The sequence below is a fragment of the Diplotaxodon limnothrissa genome, linkage group LG3 (genome assembly GCF_057381915.1).
Source record: "Diplotaxodon limnothrissa isolate DT_005_m linkage group LG3, D_limnothrissa_male_GT1.1, whole genome shotgun sequence".
In the NCBI taxonomy this organism is placed as follows: domain Eukaryota; kingdom Metazoa; phylum Chordata; class Actinopteri; order Cichliformes; family Cichlidae; genus Diplotaxodon; species Diplotaxodon limnothrissa.
In genome coordinates, this window is record NC_140598.1 from 14,124,312 (window position 1) to 14,144,335 (window position 20,024).

The window sequence follows — 20,024 nt, forward strand, 5'->3', positions numbered from 1 at the left end:
CTTGGACCACTGTGAGCGACAGCAGACGTGTGCACTGTGGTCACACCGGCATCGAATCCATCCAAGTTTCATGGTTTATTAAAATAATCAAATTACAGCGTTTACATTTATGTTAGACTACTTTTAATGAACTGCTTCAGCCCATTTACAATGAAAATGTAAAAGAAATCTTGTTCATGACCTGTGTAGTATGTTAACACTATTGGAAGTACAAATAACTTGAACTCCAATTTAGAAAACACAACTTTTTTTTTTTTATAAAGCTCTGACTTGTATTATGAGTCCGTGGTCTGGGAGAGAGTCTGTAACTCTCTGTCTCCAAAATACTGTATATAATGACCAAAGCTGGGAAATTAATCAATCAATCAATCAATCTTTATTTATAAAGCACTTTTCATACAAAAAAAGTAGCACAAAGTGCTTTACATGGTTAAAAGCACCCCACCCCGCCCTCCAACTAACCCCCCACACTCTCATTAACATAAACAATCATGAATGCACCCATATCCCCCCCCCCCCCCCCAGCCAGGCTGAGAGGACCCCCAGAGCCCCAGCAGCCACGGTCGATCACAGCCCCGGTGCAGAGAGCCCCCTCCGAGGAAACACTGGAGATATGTCACAATAGGATATATACAGGGTAAAAAGATAAAGTAAATAAGAACGGGATACAATAGAAATAGTAAGAAGATAAAAAATGAGTAAGAATAAAATCAATAAATATTAGGTAAAACCTAAATTAATAAATAGAATAACAGGATAGAATAAATAAGCATAAAATAAATAAACGTTAGGTGAAAGATAAATTAAAAAGGTGGTCTTGAGCCTGTTCTTAAAAACATGTACGTTCTCTGCGGCCCTGAGCTCCTCCGGCAGGCTGTTCCACAGACGAGGACCATACCACTGAAAAGCTGCCTCTCCGTGAGTATGTGTGCTGTCTTTGGGAACAGTCAAAAGGCCAGTACCAGAGGACCTCAAGGTCCGCGAGGGTTCGTATGGTAAAAGCAGATCTGAGAGATAAGACGGCCCAAATCAAATTCAAATTCAAATTTTATTTTTCACGCACACAGTCATACACAGTACGATATGCAGTGAAATGCTTGGACAACTGCTCGTGACCTAAAGAAAAAAAAAAAAGAAATAAATAGGAAATAAATAGGAAAAATTAAAAAGGGTAAATTTAACTAGGAGGGAATAAGATATAAATTAAGGTTAAAAATGAAATAACTGTACAACACAAATTAGAATGAAGGGTAAATTTAACTGGGAGAATAAGATAAAATATATAAATTAAAGTTGAAAATAAAATAACTGTACAACAAAATACACAATATAGAACTATATAAGGATGTATGAAGAAATATAAATAAATAAATATATACACAATAACAGCAGCTGTACAAGTATTAACTGGAAATGAAGAATATAGTGACCAGTGTTGTGCAATCCACATTATGTCTTGTGCAGTGCAAATATGCTTAAAGTGATTTAAGTGATGAAGTGAAAATAATGTCCAGAAAGTCCAGTGTGTGTGTAAGAACCATATGTGTGGGTCAGTACTGTGTGGTGGTGTGATTGAGAGACCGTATCGCCTGCGGGAAGAAGCTCCTCCTCAGTCTCTCTGTGTTGGTCTTCAGGGAGCGGAATCGCTTTCCTGACCTCAGCAGAGAGAACAGTCTGTTGTTGGGATGGCTGAGGTCCTTCACGATCTTCCTGGCCTTGGTCCAGCACCGCCTGCTGTAGATTGAGTGCAGGTCAGGGAGCTCGGAGCGGATGGTGCGCTCAGCTGACCACACAACCCTCTGTAGAGCTCGTCTGTCCTGCATGGTGCTGTTCCCGAACCAGGTTAAGATGTTTCCCGTCAGGATGCTCTCTATGGTGCACGAGTAAAAGTTCCTGAGCACCTTGGAGGGCAGTTGGAAGTCTCTCAAGCGTCTGAGGTGGTAGAGACGCTGTCGGGCCTTTTCACCACGGTGTTGATGTGACAGGACCATGACAGGTCCAGCGTGATGTGAACTCCGAGGTATTTGAAGCTGTCCACTCTCTCCACTGGGCACTCGTTGATGACGGGGGTCTGGTAGTTCCTCTCCTGCTTAGTGCTGAAGTCCACTATCAGCTCCTTTGTCTTACTGACGTTTAGAAGGAGGTTGTTCCTCTGGCACCAGTTCTCCAGATTCCTAATCTCCTTCAGGTAGGCCGTCTCGTTGTTATCAGAGATCAGGCCCACCACGACGGTGTCGTCAGCAAACTTGATGATGGTGGTGGAGCTGGTAGTGGCCACACAGTCATATGTGTACAGAGAGTACAGCAGGGGGCTCAGAACACACCCCTGGGGGGCTCCAGTGCTGAGAGTGGTGGAGGCTGAGACATGTCCGCCCATCCTTACTGCCTGTGGTCTGCCAGTTAGGAAGTTGGAGATCCACTGACACATAGATGAGCTGAGTCCCAGATGCTCCAGCTTGGTGGTGAGTGTGGAGGGAATTATGGTATTAAATGCAGAGCTGTAGTCTATGAAGAGCATTTTAACATAATTCCCCCTTCTAGTGTCTAAGCGAGTGAGTGATGTGTGGAGGAGATGAGAGATGGCATCGTCTGTGGAACGATTTGGACGGTAAGCGAACTGTAGTGGGTCCAGTGTGTCTGGTAGTGAAGAAATGATGAAGTCTCTGACCAGGCGTTCAAAGCACTTCATCACTACTGAGGTGAGGGCTACAGGGCGATAGTCATTGAGAGAAGCAGACCATTAAGACATTTAAAAACCAATAAAAGAACTTTAAAATCGATCCTGAAATACACGGGGAGTCAATGCAGCGATTCTAAAACCGGTGTACTGTGGGCCCACCCTCTGGTCTTCGTCAGCACACGAGCTGCAGTTTTGTAAAAGTTGTAAGGGTGATATATTCTTTTTGGGGAGACCAGAGAGCAGGGCGTTACAGCATTCAATGCAACTGGTAATAAAAGCATGCATCAACATATATAGATGAATTTTTTAAATATTTTGTACACAATAACAGAATAATTTCAGAAAAACACAAAATGACTGGTGTCAATATTATTTGCCCCACAAAAAAGGTCGAATATAAAACAATATTGCAAATATTGCACAGTTGAAAAAAAAAAAGCACTACAGCTCAGTTGTTCCTGCCATCCTTTGTCCTCCTGTTTCCCCTCCCTCTCCCCTCCAACGACGAGTTTGATGGTGTTACGGATTCAAATATTGGGGATGGATACAAGAGGAAAAACCACAATAACAACACTGGTCCGGCCGGGTTGAGTCAAACGATGATTTTAATGATCACACGCGTGGGAGATGGACACCGTACGCAGACAGCATCAGATCTCAAAATGGTGGAGCATTGCTCAAACTCTTATAGCCTCTAGTGGCCCCCACCTTATCATAAAAGCCTAAACATTCACATGCTTTCTCTCACACGGCGCCTAAGCTACGACCTTGGCTCCCTGTTTATCTGCTCCTGCTGAGATGGGGCAGAAAACTCCAGCATGTTCTGTTCTCTTCTAATCAGACAAATAAGGCGATGACTTTCTGCGAACAGTATTTCTTATAACTCAGCAGTATAATGCATCATGAAACAATATCATTCATTCACAATAAATCAGCAGTCTAATGTAATGCAAATCAGTTTAACAAATGCGATAGTTCTCACCTTCTTCTAATTCAGGAGAATAATGCAAACTAAAACTACATAATAATTCACAATCTTCAATTAGGGGTCTAACGTGGCATAAAATAATATTATAATACCGCATTGGCAAACTTCTCCCAATGTTTCCACTGAAGGGGTTGAAAGTTAAAAAGCGCCGAAGGTTAAGTTAGGTTTGGAGTAAATCATGGATGTGCGCACGTGTTTGTGTGCAGCTTGTAGTGCAAACGTGCGTGCAGAATTCATGCAGACATGTGTAACTGGTCGTTTTGAGGTAGAAAAGAGTGATGCGCGGTCAAGCTGGTAGTTGAAAGTGTCAGTCAGAGTAGAAGAGCATTGTGTAAAAATGCAAGTAATAACAAAAAAGTGCAAGTCATTAATCGCATCACCCTGAAAAACCTGAGTAAGGAGTGCAGCTCCTGATGAAAGGAGGAGCACTGAAAACCAGGAAATGATGTTTCTGGAACAGTCTGATGACTGAAGCTGGATGTTTGAAGTCTCAGTGAACTGCTTGTCTTTTCCCCACAGCTCCTCCCTCAGCGATGTATATGGCTATATGTTATGAACAATGTGCTGATGTCCGTATCAGGTAACAAACAGCGTGACACAAACGGAGAACATTGTGTCCACTCGATAATATGCTGCTCTAAAAAGGCTCCATCCTGCAGGGAAGTCGTCCCAGCTTTACTCGCACAGCCTGCCAGCTCTGTTTGAACAGAAAGGACATCTGCACAAGAAACACAGCAGCCTGTCGCTCAGCACCAACCGCCTCACTGAGCGGATCAGTCTCAGGTACGACACGCCATCACAGATGCAGGGAAACAGGAGCTGTAGGTGCAGCAGTGTTAATAATGTCATGTATGATGCTACCACTTGATTTTGAGGAAGGAGGATACTGTAGACCCAATTTTGTCTGCTTGTTCTGACCTGGATATTCTCTGTTGGCCACAGAAAGTTTGCCATATCTGTAAAGATTCCTGACACTAAAGGTTGTAGGAGGTGCAGTGTAGGTAAGCAGTGCAGAGTTACTCTGGTCAGTCTGTTTGTTCACGGAGAACAACTGCAGACACTTAGTCCTGCTCTCTCTGTTTCAGCAAGAAACCCATACACAGATAGTACATATCTGTGCGGGGCTGTCCCATCTGGCCTGGTTTTACTCTTGTGGTATGAGCCTCTTCAAAAGTTCATGCATCTAAAGGTTTGTACAGATATGTCGAACTTGCCACCTGAATAAATGTCTTCCTTTCTAACTCTAACCCTATTTCCACAATGCAAACCAGTCATTAGACCTGAATTACATAAAAGTAGACAGACAGCATATCAAAATCTGAAGCTGAAGAATGTAATTGATTTTTTTTAATAACATATGCATACTTTTTATTCAAGCCCAACAAGATTTTAGAGACTAAATAAAAGAAACGTTGTATAAACGCCGTCCAAAAACACCAACAGCACCTTCTCTGGGTCCAAGCTCGTGTAACTGAATGGTTACCATGTGTTTTCTGTGCTACAGGAACAGTGTTATCAGCACACAGTTCAACGCCAGCATGCACCATTAGATCACATAGCACAGATAATTGACAGTTTTTTTGTGAATGTCTCGCACATTTCATAACGATAATGTATGTACTGTGAGAACAGAGCTCTGTGTTAAGCCTGTCTGCAGTCCTAACACAGTGCTGCTTGGAGAAACACGCCTGTGTCACAACATTATGGAAAAGTGGCATCAGTCCAAAGACGTGCAGTTAGGGGATGGATGGATGGATGGATGGATGGATGGATGGATGGATGGATGGAAGGATGGATCGACGGGTGGATGGATGGATGGATGGACGGGTGGATGGATGGATGGACGGCTGGATGGATGGATGGATGGATGGATGGATGGAGGGATGGGTGGGTGGGTGGATGGATGGATGGACGGATGGGTGGACGGGTGGATGGATGGATGGACGGGTGGATGGATGGATGGATGGACGGATGGATGGATGGATGGATGGATGGATGGATGGGTGGGTGGATGTTTGGACGAACAGATGGACGGGTGGATGGATGGATGGATGGATGGATGGATGGATGGATGGGTGGGTGGATGGATGGATGGATGGATGGATGGATGGATGGGTGGGTGGATGTTTGGACGAACAGATGGACGGGTGGATGGATGGATGGATGGATGGATGGATGGATGGATGGATGGATGGACGGCTGGACGGATGGACGGGTGGATGGATGGATGGATGGATGGATGGGTGGGTGGATGGATGGATGGATGGATGAATGAATGGATGGACGGCTGGACGGATGGATGGATGGATGGATGGATGGATGGATGGGTGGATGGATGGATGGATGGATGGATGGGTGGATGGCATCGGTTTATCTTTAATCTCAAGATTTAATAATCATACAAGAATTCTGTTGTGCTGTTTTTGACGGTTGTATGAACAGGTTCAGCTCAGGTTTAACAAGCATCACTTAACCATCCATGAGAATTTATTTAGTTTTTTTTGTTTTCCTTGGTGACTGTTTCACAGCAACTCGCCATCAGACTCCCAGATTCTCTTCTCAGCTGTGTGTTGGAGTGAGAGACTGTAGTAATGATAAACCACCAACCGGCCAACAGCTCAGGTTTGATATTATAGAGCTGAACGGCGCTCCTGTTCCAGTGCCAGGTAGGACCGTTTCTGCGTGTCTCTGCTGACTTCCTGAAGCTTCAAGCTTCAACTTGTTGCAACAAGCTTCCTTCTTTCCGTGCATCAGGAGATAGTGGAGCACTCAGAGTCGTGCAGGTAACCCAGCTGGACCGAGACACTGTTCTCATCACCTTGGAAAGTAAGTCCCCTCGCATATTGTGAATCCTTCAAATGTCTTTCATGCTCATTCTCAATCTGTGTACTGTTTGGACAGGAACTGTAAAGATCGTGGACCTGCAAGGACTTCCATCCAGACAGCTGCCTGCAGAAATAGTCTTTGACTTCCCCATTGAAACACTAGGTAGAAATGATGATGTGACAAACAAAGTGAATGAGAGCTGATGTGTGTCCTGAAAGCTGAGTGACACCTCCTGTTCTGTCAGTCTGCTTGCAGGATAGTGTGCTGGCATTCTGGAAGCATGGCCTCAAAGGGAGGAGTTTCAGATGAGGTGATGAACTAGTAAATTCATCCAACGTTGGCTGAGCTCGTATCATGTGCTTATCATATTAGTTCTAAGTCATTACACATGTGAATTTTCACTTTATGTGCAGGTAACACAAGAAATTACAGATGAGAGTCGTGTGTTCAGAGTTCTGGGAACAAACAGGTATGTTAACTGTATGCTGACAAGAGCTATCAATCACTGTGAGAAACTAGTAATCCTAGTACATCAGAAGTAATCAGGATAGTATTTTTCTTGATACTATTGTTAATAGACCTGGAAGTGATTTTCAGAGTAGCATGTGGAAGTAGCATGAATACTGCTAGCATTAATGGTAGCATTAAAGCAGGAGTCACACTAGAGTGTTTGTTCTGTTGGTTACTCAGATCCAAGGATTTAGGAAATGCAGCCTATGTGTTTGCATGCAGCCCTCCAAAGAAAAACAGCCATTAAAGTTACCAACTACTGTCTACCTGACACTTTGTACAGAAAACTACTTTCCTTAGTGCTAATTTTCTTTATTCTAGTACCAAATCACAACAATAGTCACTTCAAGACACTGTATATTGTAAGGTAAAGGCCCTGCAATTATGGTGCACAAAGGTGAAAAACTCCCTTTTAGCAGGTGAAAACCTGAACCAGGCTGGGGGAGGGGCGGGCATCTGCTGCGATTGGTTGGGGGGGGGGGGTGAGAGGAGGAAGACGGGACAAAGACAATCTGGGGAAGAGAGCCAGAGAATATTCTCAACTAATGATTGAATGCAGAGAGGTGTTTAAACAGATAGTGAACCCATGCTCGAGGGTTCTGCGGGAGAGCAGATTTCTTCACCGTCCAAGTAAACAGGACCGCTGGAGGGCTGCAGAAGGAAAGAATCCATCTTGTGTGTGTGTGAGACTTAGAAATTGTGACGGGGCTCCACCTCTCTGGTTTTTATTCTCCTCCCTCGCTGCAGTCCCTCCCACTAAAAACTTTTTTTCCCAACAACAGATGGCGCTCTTCCGGGGGTTCACCCCTCCTTTTTCAGGATGCAATTCGACACGGTTAGCAACAGATGGCGCGCTTCCGGGGTTCGCCCCCCTTTCTCAGGATATAATTCGTCACGCGGGGGGTTTCCCACCCCCCCTTCTCCGGATACGATTCGTCACGCTCATTACACGCTTCCGGGGGGGAGGGGCGGGAGGTCAAAAGGTCGTGATTAGGGCCATCAATCACTTCGGATCAAATTTTGTCATAAGCTGTAGGGTATTAACTCTCTCACGCTCATTACACGCTTCCGGGGGGGAGGGGCGGGAGGTCAAAAGGTCGTGATTAGGGCCATCAATCACTTCGGATCAAATTTTGTCATAAGCTGTAGGGTATTAACTCTCTCACGCTCATTACACGCTTCCGGGGGGGAGGGGCGGGAGGTCAAAAGGTCGTGATTAGGGCCATCAATCACTTCGGATCAAATTTTGTCATAAGCTGTAGGGTATTAACCGGGAGTGTCGGGTACCAGCTCACCCTCGTCAGAAAAACAATCGGTGGAGCCGGTCTCCTCATCGCGAAGCAGGGGTGCAGAGTCCATCTCTCTCTCTCTCTGAGCTAAAAAAGGCTTTTTGATCGGACTTTTAAAACAGAAGGAAGGGGGGCGTGGTCCGGGAGGGGCGGGGATTTTCAGAAGTTGAGACATTTCCTTACTCCTACGGCATCCCTCCAGCAGCGGCAAGTTTGAAAAAGAATTGTAATATCCTTCCTCACTTGCAGCATTCTTACGACCCACTCTTTGGCTGGTATAACCATCATGCTGCGAAATAATCCGCAGTCGGGGTTGAATTTTTCCATGACAAAAATGTCAGGGGCATCAGACTCGTCAGTCGAACGCAGACTAGCTCTCATTCTCCATCTCCCTGTGGCTGTGGTTCCTGAAGACCAGACGGTTGACAAGATTGTTTTAGTCTTGATCAGCTGCTCATCATTGAAGCGTATGCCTCCGTTCCGCGGCGGGGGAGGGGGAATAGCTTCTATTTCTTCTTCCGTAGCTTTTTCTGGAGCCGGGGGAATGTTTTCTTTATTCTCAGCGGCTGCTTTCTCCTCTTTTATTTCTGGAGCTGGGGGAATGTTTTCTTTTTTCTCAGGAGCTGCTTTCTCCTCTTTTATTTCAGGAGCTGGGGGCTCATCATCTTCTTCTGGAAGTTTTTCAGCCAGGGGCTCATCATCTTCTTCTTCTTCTTCTTCTTCTGTAACTGTGTCGAGAGGATGATCATCATCATCATCATCAGCTGATTCATCAGGGGAGGAAACATCCTCTACAGAGGGGGTCTTTTCTTTATCCTCATCATTCTCAGCAGCAGTATCCTCTTTTTCATCAGACGAGACAGAAGGAGGGGAAGGAGGGTCTTTTTCATCATGCTCTTCTTCATCACCGAAGCCGGAAGGAGAAGGAGGAGGAGGGGGAGGAGAATCTACCTCTCTCCGGGGTCTTTTAGCGGCAACATCTTCCTCTTCAGGAATGGGAAAATCCTCATTTGCCTCTCCGATAGCCATCGCAACCAGCAGCTTCAGCACGGCCCAGTCATTGGGAGTCAGCTTCACAATGCTGCTCGATTCCGTCAAGCTTTCTCCTTCGTTCAACTGATAAAACCAGAGCTCCCCCGATTCATATTTGAATATGTAGCCCCACTTTCCACAACCCTCAGCAGGCAGAGTCCATTCTCCTCGCAAGTTTCTCGGTGCTGGAATTTGGCTGCGGAACATGAAGACGCTCTTACTTCTTCCTTCTTTCCGCGGAGTGTCGGTTGCTTCGGGTCTGGTACTGTAGACAGAGACCGGCGTATCGCTGATAATCGACGATGCCCACTCGCTGCTGCTGCCGCCCATGCTCGAGGGTTCTGCGGGAGAGCAGATTTCTTCACCGTCCAAGTAAACAGGACCGCTGGAGGGCTGCAGAAGGAAAGAATCCATCTTGTGTGTGTGTGAGACTTAGAAATTGTGACGGGGCTCCACCTCTCTGGTTTTTATTCTCCTCCCTCGCTGCAGTCCCTCCCACTAAAAACTTTTTTTCCCAACAACAGATGGCGCTCTTCCGGGGGTTCACCCCTCCTTTTTCAGGATGCAATTCGACACGGTTAGCAACAGATGGCGCGCTTCCGGGGTTCGCCCCCCTTTCTCAGGATATAATTCGTCACGCGGGGGGTTTCCCACCCCCCCTTCTCCGGATACGATTCGTCACGCTCATTACACGCTTCCGGGGGGGAGGGGCGGGAGGTCAAAAGGTCGTGATTAGGGCCATCAATCACTTCGGATCAAATTTTGTCATAAGCTGTAGGGTATTAACTCTCTCTCACACATACTCACGGAGAGGCAGCTTTTCAGTGGTATGGTCCTCGTCTGTGGAACAGCCTGCCGGAGGAGCTCAGGGCCGCAGAGAACGTACATGTTTTTAAGAACAGGCTCAAGACCACCTTTTTAATTTATCTTTCACCTAACGTTTATTTATTTTATGCTTATTTATTCTATCCTGTTATTCTATTTATTAATTTAGGTTTTACCTAATATTTATTGATTTTATTCTTACTCATTTTTTATCTTCTTACTATTTCTATTGTATCCCGTTCTTATTTACTTTATCTTTTTACCCTGTATATATCCTATTGTGACATATCTCCAGTGTTTCCTCGGAGGGGGCTCTCTGCACCGGGGCTGTGATCGACCGTGGCTGCTGGGGCTCTGGGGGTATGGGTGCATTCATGATTGTTTATGTTAATGAGAGTGTGGGGGGTTAGTTGGAGGGCGGGGTGGGGTGCTTTTAACCATGTAAAGCACTTTGTGCTACTTTTTTTGTATGAAAAGTGCTTTATAAATAAAGATTGATTGATTGATTAATTTCCCAGCTTTGGTCATTATATACAGTATTTTGGAGACAGAGAGTTACAGACTCTCTCCCAGACCACGGACTCATAATACAAGTCAGAGCTTTATAAAAAAAAAAAGTTGTGTTTTCTAAATTGGAGTTCAAGTTATTTGTACTTCCAATAGTGTTAACATACTACACAGGTCATGAACAAGATTTCTTTTACATTTTCATTGTAAATGGGCTGAAGCAGTTCATTAAAAGTAGTCTAACATAAATGTAAACGCTGTAATTTGATTATTTTAATAAACCATGAAACTTGGATGGATTCGATGCCGGTGTGACCACAGTGCACACGTCTGCTGTCGCTCACAGTGGTCCAAGGAACCGCTCAGGGAGTTTGTGTGTTCGCTCAGACACCTGAAAAATTAGAGGGAACATTGGGCCTCTGACATTCAATACCCAGTTATTAAAATGTTAAGTGTAAATCATCCCCAGCCCACAATAGCAGCTGAATTTACTACGATTTCAGATCTTTTTACACGTCAATAAGAAACCACCGATGTGTAAAACAGGCTGACAACAGAATGACGTAAACCACACTGCTGCAACTGTGCAGCTCTCAGGTTTTATCTATTGTTTCTCTGTGTGGCCAGCAGGGGGAGGTGTTTTGCTTAGTTTTTTTTTTTTAAATATTAATAAAGTTTCCAGTAAAGTGTTTAATCGCAGCCACAGACTGACAGCAAATATCTCGATTAGCTTCAGTGCATCTGTAATAAATATGTGCAAGTTTCAGTGCTTCGTTTAAACTGTATGATACTTATACTGACCCAGGGTCAGTGTAAAATACAATCCTAGCTGTGTGAACAAAGCCTGGCTGCTTTAATCCTGCATGACAAACCTCAGGATGCAGGTTATTATTACTCTTTCCTGCTGGCACACCTGTCACACCTGAGAGTCAGCTAGAAACTCACAGTGACGTGGACATCATGCAAAGACTGCCAGACTCTGTAATACTGCAAATGATCAGTGACTCAGGTTATCACTAAACTTTAAACGGCACCTCTGTGTCTCTGTGTGCTGAACATCTAGGATTGAGTCAGGCTGCATTGACTGTGGGACTTTAATGTGTTAAAAGCAGGTTGAAGACGGCTCAGAAACATTTGAAGATTAAAATTTAGCATTATGGCTGCTGGTGGTTTGTAAAGCCTCTACTCAGCTGTATTTTTGTTACTAATTTATGTTTGTTGTTGTTTAACACAGATTTCAGAAGAGCAAATATGCTTAATAGTTTAACTAGATTTCATTTGTCAGTGTGGGACTGCTGAGTCACCTGAAGAACTCATTTCATTCATTCTCCACATGATGTTCATTTACAGAAATGTTTCACAGGAACTGATTTCTCCCAAAGGGTGAACTAGTGTGTTTCCATAGATTACCTCTGTATGAATGTACTTCTTAAATGAAGGCAAGTGTTTGTCCTTTTTTGTTCCTCAGGTACAGTACGTGATATCAAGGGCAGGCGGTCATCACTGGGGGTAGACAAGAAGCAGACGTACTTCCAAGAGGGAGCTGCAGTGAGGTCAGAGGTCAGAATCTGAAACAGCTCAGGTTTATATTTTAGAGGTTATAAAAAATCAAAATGTATTATTTAAAGAAACCTTTAAATAATAGTCATAATTATGATTATTATAAGAAATATCAAACATTTAAGTGGATTTTCTGTTACACATATCGTGTTAGCCCTGCAATAAACTGGCAGCCTGTCTTTGTCCTGTATCAGCTGGGATAGGCTTCATCCTCCTGCAACCCTGAATTGGATACATTGTATTCCAATTATGTAATCTGATCATTTACAAACTCAAGGTATCTAATCAAAATGTAAGTGATGCCGCCCTTGACAGACAGGGAGATTTTATTCCTCAAAGACCATCATCCAGTCGAAGTACTAGTTGCCACGTGGTCAGTGTTCTCACAACCATTGATTTTATCTCACAACTTGTTTTCACCAAAGAATTTCAGTAAGTAAATATTCTTCAATCTCTTTTTCCCCCCAGTGTCTGCAGATCAGCATCAGTGTCCACGTGAAGAACCTAGTTATGTTGCCAGTGTCAACCCAACAAAAGGTACTTTACCTTCTTGTATATATTGTGATTCCATTACTTTTATATTTGTTGTTATAGTTGAGTTAGGCAGGGCTTTTGTGCAGTCCTAAGAAACATACTGCCTAGAGTGTTTTTCACTTTGTGGAAGAGTTTCTTTATTTTTTTTCTGTTAGTGTGTGGAACTGAGGTGCTTCGTCAGGAGCTCCTTCAGTTGTTGGAGGATGGAGAAGAGGACGCAGCCATGACTTGTGAGACGTCGTCTGAGTCAGCTGCTACTCACTGGGCGATCAGAAACATGGTGTCCTTGCTAAAGTGGAAAGAGGCCAGGCCTTGTCTTATAGACAATATGTTAGCTACTCTGGATCCACAGTCACACCGTGTGTGTCAGTGTGGCAAACAAGTAGTTGTGAGGTGTCTGGACTGCCTGCCTCTTCCATTCCTTTGTGCTGACTGTGATATTGCAGTTCACACACGCTTTGTCCTGCACAGCAGAGAGGCAGTAACAGGAGGGTTTTTGCAGCCTTCATCAGAGTTTCACAATCCAATATGTACGGTTTTTAAGTCTTATGCATTTATTGCTATGTACTATGAGTGTGTGCTGTTATTGTATATTTATTGTGTATCATTTAATTTCCAATTCTTTTTATATATATTGTGTGTTTTTAATGTTAGTTCGGCTGTTGCCTGTGCAAAGACCAGACTGTGTGTGACTGCCCAGCAGGTAACGTTGAGGTTTCACCCGGTGCAATTGTGGCTCTTGTAACCATAAATGGTAAGTTGCTCTTTTGTCACACAGTACATACACAATAGATGTGTTTGCAGGTTTTAGTGCAAATTGTACATTGCTACATTGTTTTGAATTACCCTCGGCCCGCAGTATATGTGGGCACCTGTCAAAGGTCATTTGGATTTACCAGACCGCTTTGAAAACAACATGGGAAAAAATGAATGTCTTTGTTGAGCCATGACTGGATTTCTCCTTATCCTTCCTAAAGGCCGTTATAACCTTGCACTGCCAGTGGTGAGCTGCACCAGCTGTGGCCTAATGTGGTCCCCCTCAGTTAAGGACTTCCAGGGTGGTGGATATTGGCCTGGCACCTTAAATTTCTGCACCCTGTTTTCAATGGATGTCTTTCAGTCTTTCTATGACATTAAGAAGCTGCAGCAGGGATGTCACTTAAGGCCTTTGTCAAAGTGCTGGATGAACGAACAGCCCATTTTGGAAGGGTGAGTTTCTAAATTTGTCAAGTTTAAGGAAATTGTGCAAATCAATGTTTATGATGACTGTCCGTGAATATTCTGTTGTTTGTCCTCTACTTAAAAGACTGGCCGAATATCAGCTGATGCCTTCAGCAAAAGTTTCTTGGAGTGGAGTGCTGTAAAGTGTGAGGTGGACAGGATGTGCAAGGAGCCATGCTTTAGCTGCCCTGCCTGCACTCCAGACATGCTCGCCGTCTCAGTTGATGGAAACTGCAAGCTTTATCGCTTTCAATCAAATGCAAGGTACGTTATGCATTGTGTACATAAATCAAATATGGATTTGTACAAAAATTGTATTTTGATGTTTCTTTTCAAACAACTGTCACCGTGTTCGTTCAGCACTTCAGAGCAGGGGAACTTTGAAGGTGTCTTCATTGAGAAAGATGAGGAAGTTGCTGAGTTTGTGAAATACATCCAGAGACACACAAATGATGTAAGATACACATATATATCAGTGCTGTCAGCGTTAATCTTGTTAAAATGACGTTAACGCCATAACCATATACTCATACGTGTGTGTGTGTGGATACATATTTGGATGGGTGGATATTTACTTTGTTTTTCTCTTGGTGTTGTCGTAATACTATTTACTTGACTTTATCTTAATGTGTACTTCATTTTGAGTAGCTCACACTTGGATGTGCGAGGTATACTGCAGCTGGTAGTCTTGGATACGTTTAAGACATTTTGTTATAAGGTTGAATGAATTCAGCAGTCATGTATTGTGACCTCCTTTCTATAGATCAAATGGGGAGGTGCGTTTCAGGATGGGGCCGGTTCTACAGTTGGAGAAGAGGTGGAACAAGTAAACAGTTTCCTGTCTAGGGCGGCCATCACAACGAAGTACATGTCTAAAGCAGGTGTGTGTCTGTGTGTGAGATTCCACTCAGTCTCCTGCTCATTCATTCTTATTTGTATACTAACTGAAATGCAGGGCGAACAGACATGCTGAGCCTCCTGGCTTTGGGCTGGAACAAAAGGAAAGTGGAACAACTGGGCCGCACTTTGAGCCAGAGATATCTAAAGGTCATTTTTTCAACACCCATTTTAATGTGTGTGGTAATGGGGGGGAAACACCAGTACTCTAAAAATGTCCATATGAATGACATTTATTAATGTATTCTTAGATCATAAGGATCCTTAGAGAACAAGTGGAGAGCCTGAATGCGAGCAGAAATGAGCTGGGTGTGGATGACGACACACTGCAGCAATGGGCTGAAGGTGAGTCTCAATATAATGCACTCGTGTATAACAACAGGACCCACCATGGCCTCATTAAAGAACTTAGAGTTAAGATCTTTCTGACAGTGTCAACAAACAATGAAAAATAAGCTTGTAAAAGCAGAATTGATGGCAGAGTTGTTGCGTTTGATCAAATTGGATTGGACCTGGGTTGAAGTGATGTCGTACTAGTTGGTTTTATAAAGCTGAACACCAACATACTTGTTATCTCATGATAATGCAGCACATGAAGGCTCCAGATGTCTTATAATGAATATCATCAAGTCAGTGATTACAGAGTCCACTGTAGTTTGGTGACTGTTACTCATCCTGTGTTCTGATTAATATTCCTCTCACTTAGAAACGGATCAAACTGATGGCAGCCTTGGAGCGTTGCAGGCACGAGTAGAGGAGCTTGTCGTCATCATCAGAGTGCGAACACAAAGTCTTTACAGACAAAATGGTGTCACAGTTTCTTTGAAACGGACCGTTTGATGCTCAGTTTGTACAGCTTGTACAGCTACTTTGTAAACAGAATAAAATCAGATCCAGGTTTGTTTAAGCTGGATGTGATTTGTTCTAGCAAACAAATTGATGAGTGTAGATTAAAATGTAAATATATGCATTATGTGAAGGTGTTCCTTTTTATGATTATTTACAGATAGCAACAAGAGGCGACACAGAATTCACAAGGTCATCTTACATGAGAAGAAACGCTTGGCGGCTGCTGTTGACGACTACAACAAGGAAACAAGCAACAAAGCAAATCGTATCCAGTGATGCCCTCATGCAGAGCGACGTTTGGCCCTGGCAGAGCACAAGTGAACGTAAGCTCTTGATTTCTAAATATCCTTTTTAAACAAACTCCCAGTATCTGAGCAGCAGTTGAATGTTTTGTTCTTGAATCATAATATGCTGCTATGTTTTCCCATCTGATGTTGTTAAACTGCAGCTGCTGCTGACCTCCGGACAAAGAGAAAGGTCTTTGAGAAGGTGATGGCTGTGAGGCGCCTGAGAGAGGAGGAGATGATCCTTTGCAGGGAGATGCAGCATCACTGGACAGTGTTGCAAATGCGATCTGTGGTGTTGGGGACAATCTCCTCAGACTGTAAGCACATCTTTTATTTATTTATACATTTGGTGATGAATTGATTGAAAATAATAGCAGATGCTAAAGTCTTACTGGATCTTTTACCTATATTTGGGTTGCTAGCTAACACTGCCTTCTCCCTTAAAAAAAAGTTTAATTACATGATCCTAACTCCTTGTGTTTATGAGGTGAGTTTTTTTGTCTGTTTGTTTGTTTTACTTATATTTAATAGTTTTGTTGTTTTTACAGCCTCCCTTGTTGGCATGTCGGAGGATGCACAGAAAGGACTCCATAGCCTGGTTTAAAAACAAAGTGAACTGAAAGCTGAAACGCTCAAAGTAAAGGACGTGTACAAGAGAATCCTCAGCCACCAACCACTCCTGGAAATGGACTCAGAGGAGGAGGAGGACGTTTCAGACGATGAGAGTGATTTGAGCACTTCTGATGAAGACTGATTGTGTCATCATTGATGTTATGTTTGCTAGAATAAAAAGTTAATCACATCTGTTTAATGTGATTTTTATAATGTCTGTTTCAGAAATTGCTTATCAACAGACATTTTACATGTTGAGAAGAAAAATGTAATTCCCTTGGTGCAGTTGTTTACCCTGAATCATTCTTTCCCATCTAATTTAATGACTCGTGTACATGTTCAGATACAATAACATAATTGAATTCATGGGATGCTTTCTGGGCTGCTCAAATTACCACAAAATGTAAAAGCACCAGGCAGCACACTCACAAGGACATGTTTTGTTCAGTGTTTTGTTGAAGAAATCAACAAGTACAACTGAGATGTTTGCTGTAGTGGTGTGTTTGTTAAGAAGCATGCCAGCACACTGGTGAACTGACAGTCCCAGAATGCACCCGAGCCAGTGACTCGCCCCAGAACAAATGACATTAATTATCTAGAAAGACAACCGTGATCAAAGACTAAGTAAAAGAGTAGGAAACAAAAGATAAGGAAAGGTACTGTGGGGTAGGAAAGAAAGGCCAGAGCTGTGCAAAATGACCTCCAGCAGGCCACAAATATGCACGTCTGCTCAAACGGTCAGATACTGACTCCATGAGGGTGGTATGAGGGCTCGACGTCCACAGGTGGGGGTTGTGCTTACAGCCCAACACCGTGCAGGATGTTTGGCATTTGCCAGAGAACACCAAGCTTGGCAACTTTGCCACTGGCGGCCTGTGCTCTTCACAGATGAAAGCAAGTTCACACTAAGTACTTGTGACAGAGTCTGGAGACATATTGGAGAACCTTCTGCTGCCTGAAACATCCTCCAGCATGATGGTTGGGCAGTGGGTCACTAATGGTGTGGGTGGCATTTCTTTGGGGGACCGCACAGCCCCCCGTGTGCTCGGCAGAGGTAGCCTGACTGCCATTAGGTGCTGAAATTAGATCCTCAGACCCCTTGTGAGACTAAATGCTGGTGCGGGTGGCCCCGGGTTCCTCCGAATGCAAGACAGCGCTAGACCTCATGTGGCTGGAGTGTGTCAGCAGTTCCTGCAAGACGAAGGCATTGATGCTGTGGACTGGCCCGCCCATTCCCCAGACCTGAATCCATTTGAGGACATCTGGGACATCACGTCTCACTCCATCCACCAACTGCACCACAGACTGTCCAGGAGTTGGCAGATGCTTTAGTCCTGGAGTCTGGGAGGAGATCCATCAGGAGACCATCTGCCACTTCATCAGGAGCATGCCCAGGTGTTGTAGTGAGGTCATACAGGCATGTGGAGGCCACACAGACTACAGAGCCTCATTTTGACGTGTTTGAAGGACATTACATCAAACCAGATGAATGATTCTGTATTGCACTGATCAAGGAACCAACCCAATAGGAGCTAAAGGCATCCTCTTCACATTACTTAACATAGTGAGTTTATACTATGTTTAATGTGCATTTTCTTCATCAGTCTAGAACATAACATGTTAGCGCTCCCTGGTTCTTTTTGGAGACAGATCCTGAGACAGCAGGCAGCTTTGGAGAACTCATGCCAGCTGTGGTCATTAAGGAATCCTTTGATTTAATATTGATTTCATGACAACTATCCTCAGGCACATATTCCTGGATATATACAATGACACGAGTAGACACTAACCCCCAGCAGTCTGGTGCTATGACAGCATAACTAAGGGCTGACCTGAACCAGCCCCAACTATAAGCTCTATAAAGAAGTGAAGTCTTATGCCAACTCTTAAAAGTCTTGACCATGTCCACCTCCAAAACTCATAATGGACTTTGGAGGTGGACAGCTATCAAGCTCCTCACAGAGGAGCAGCTTGACAGCTAACAGCTCCCAATTTACTTTAGTCCAAATACATGAATTCAAATTGAGGTGATAACTATTTATCAACAGTATGAATGTCTGTTCCCGTCCAATAAAGTTGTTACTACATACCATGTTGAGCAGGGCTTCCACTTGACTTTAACTTCTTCTTTTTCCTGAAAAACATGATATAAACAAACAATTAATTCAGAAAGACATGCAGGTTGCATACAAAAAGGAGCCTACAAACATTTGTGTACTGTTGAATGGCTCAATATATTATACAGTTAGTTTACAAAAATATAAGAACCACTACAATGCTTGTACTGCCAGCATCGAGTGCATGTCAGCAAAGCAACACTGCTTACATTGTGGCTCACAAGCTCCACTCCTTTTCATCAAAACCAAAATTTTATCTACATTCTGTTTTTTACACTTTAAATCCCAGTTAGGTTAAATATTACCAGTAGCTTTTCAGATAAAACAGTAATAAAGTCCTAATGGTTTCATAAATCTTCATATTTTTTTTCATATAAGCATCGGGGACAAGGCTGTCTTGCAACTGTTGAGGTCACTAGTGTGCGCCCTATTTCTTCCAGGATCACTCTTCATTTGTAGGTTTTAGTGGACTCCTACTACTGTGAAGTGGTTTTCATGGGACAGGGGCTTGTATTCCAAGATCTGGGAGATTGTAGAAATGAGCTGTGATGCCCTTCTTGCCATCTTTCCAGAAATATCAGTGATCTGGAAGCTGTTAGGCTGACTTACAGCAGCAGCACTTTCTGCACCTGCAGAAACTCCAGGACACATTTACTAACAGTGTTTGTTGCTGTGTGTGCTGCAGCTGCAGCTTTGAAATTTTTTTTGAGAGCTAATATTTTGGCTTTGGTGTCTTGTTATGAAATGTACAAGAGTAAGAGTGTTAGCATGTGTGTCAAAGCTACGTTTGACTGGGAAACTCAAAGCTCAATAACCTGTATCAACAACAATTCACTGCAGCCTGTGTAATATTTGATGCATCATAATTTATTCCAGTCTATCTTGCAAATACATGTTTGCGTTGCAATGTCATGCACAACACACACAACTATTAGAGCCTTAAGATCAAACCTGCGTCATTCTTTTGGTCCACTGCAGTGTAGCAGTCAAACAAGGAGAAGTGAAGTGGCCCCAAATGGCCAGGATAGAGATCAGAGGGTTAATGCGTAAAATGCATAAAAATATTATTGATTACAGGATAATACATTAATGTTAATATCAACAATAAGCTTTTTACTCTGAAGTTACAAGTATAAACAATGCTGTTACATTTACACTTACATTTTTTACTATAAGTATGGAAACAAGTGAACAGCATTTTATAATAAGTTTAACTGGAATTCTGTACACTGAAAAACAAACAACAGATAAAAAACACAAACAAACAGCCAGTGCCTTCATCTGTCCATT

At 43.4% G+C, this 20,024-nt stretch overlaps 3 protein-coding genes across 4 annotated transcripts in view; 2 read left to right on the forward strand and 1 right to left on the reverse strand.

The window, feature by feature from the left end:
• The window catches only part of LOC146634600 (protein NLRC3-like), a 720,577-nt gene that overhangs the window by 584,716 nt on the left and 115,837 nt on the right, over positions 1–20,024 (reverse strand). The gene's annotated exons all lie outside the window — the stretch shown is intronic.
• On the forward strand, positions 4,221–6,247 carry LOC146634622 (mitogen-activated protein kinase kinase kinase kinase 2-like). The gene is made up of 5 exons (XM_085350463.1): positions 4,221–4,248; positions 4,328–4,451; positions 4,611–4,669; positions 4,754–4,857; positions 6,197–6,247. The coding sequence occupies exons 1-5, from the start codon at positions 4,221–4,223 to the stop codon at positions 6,245–6,247; spliced, it is 366 nt and encodes a 121-aa protein (XP_085206589.1).
• LOC146634623 (uncharacterized) lies at positions 13,904–15,709 on the forward strand. The gene is made up of 7 exons (XM_085349647.1): positions 13,904–13,960; positions 14,058–14,236; positions 14,333–14,426; positions 14,736–14,853; positions 14,928–15,019; positions 15,121–15,214; positions 15,576–15,709. Exons 1-7 carry the CDS (start codon positions 13,904–13,906, stop codon positions 15,707–15,709), a joined length of 768 nt encoding a protein of 255 aa, XP_085205773.1.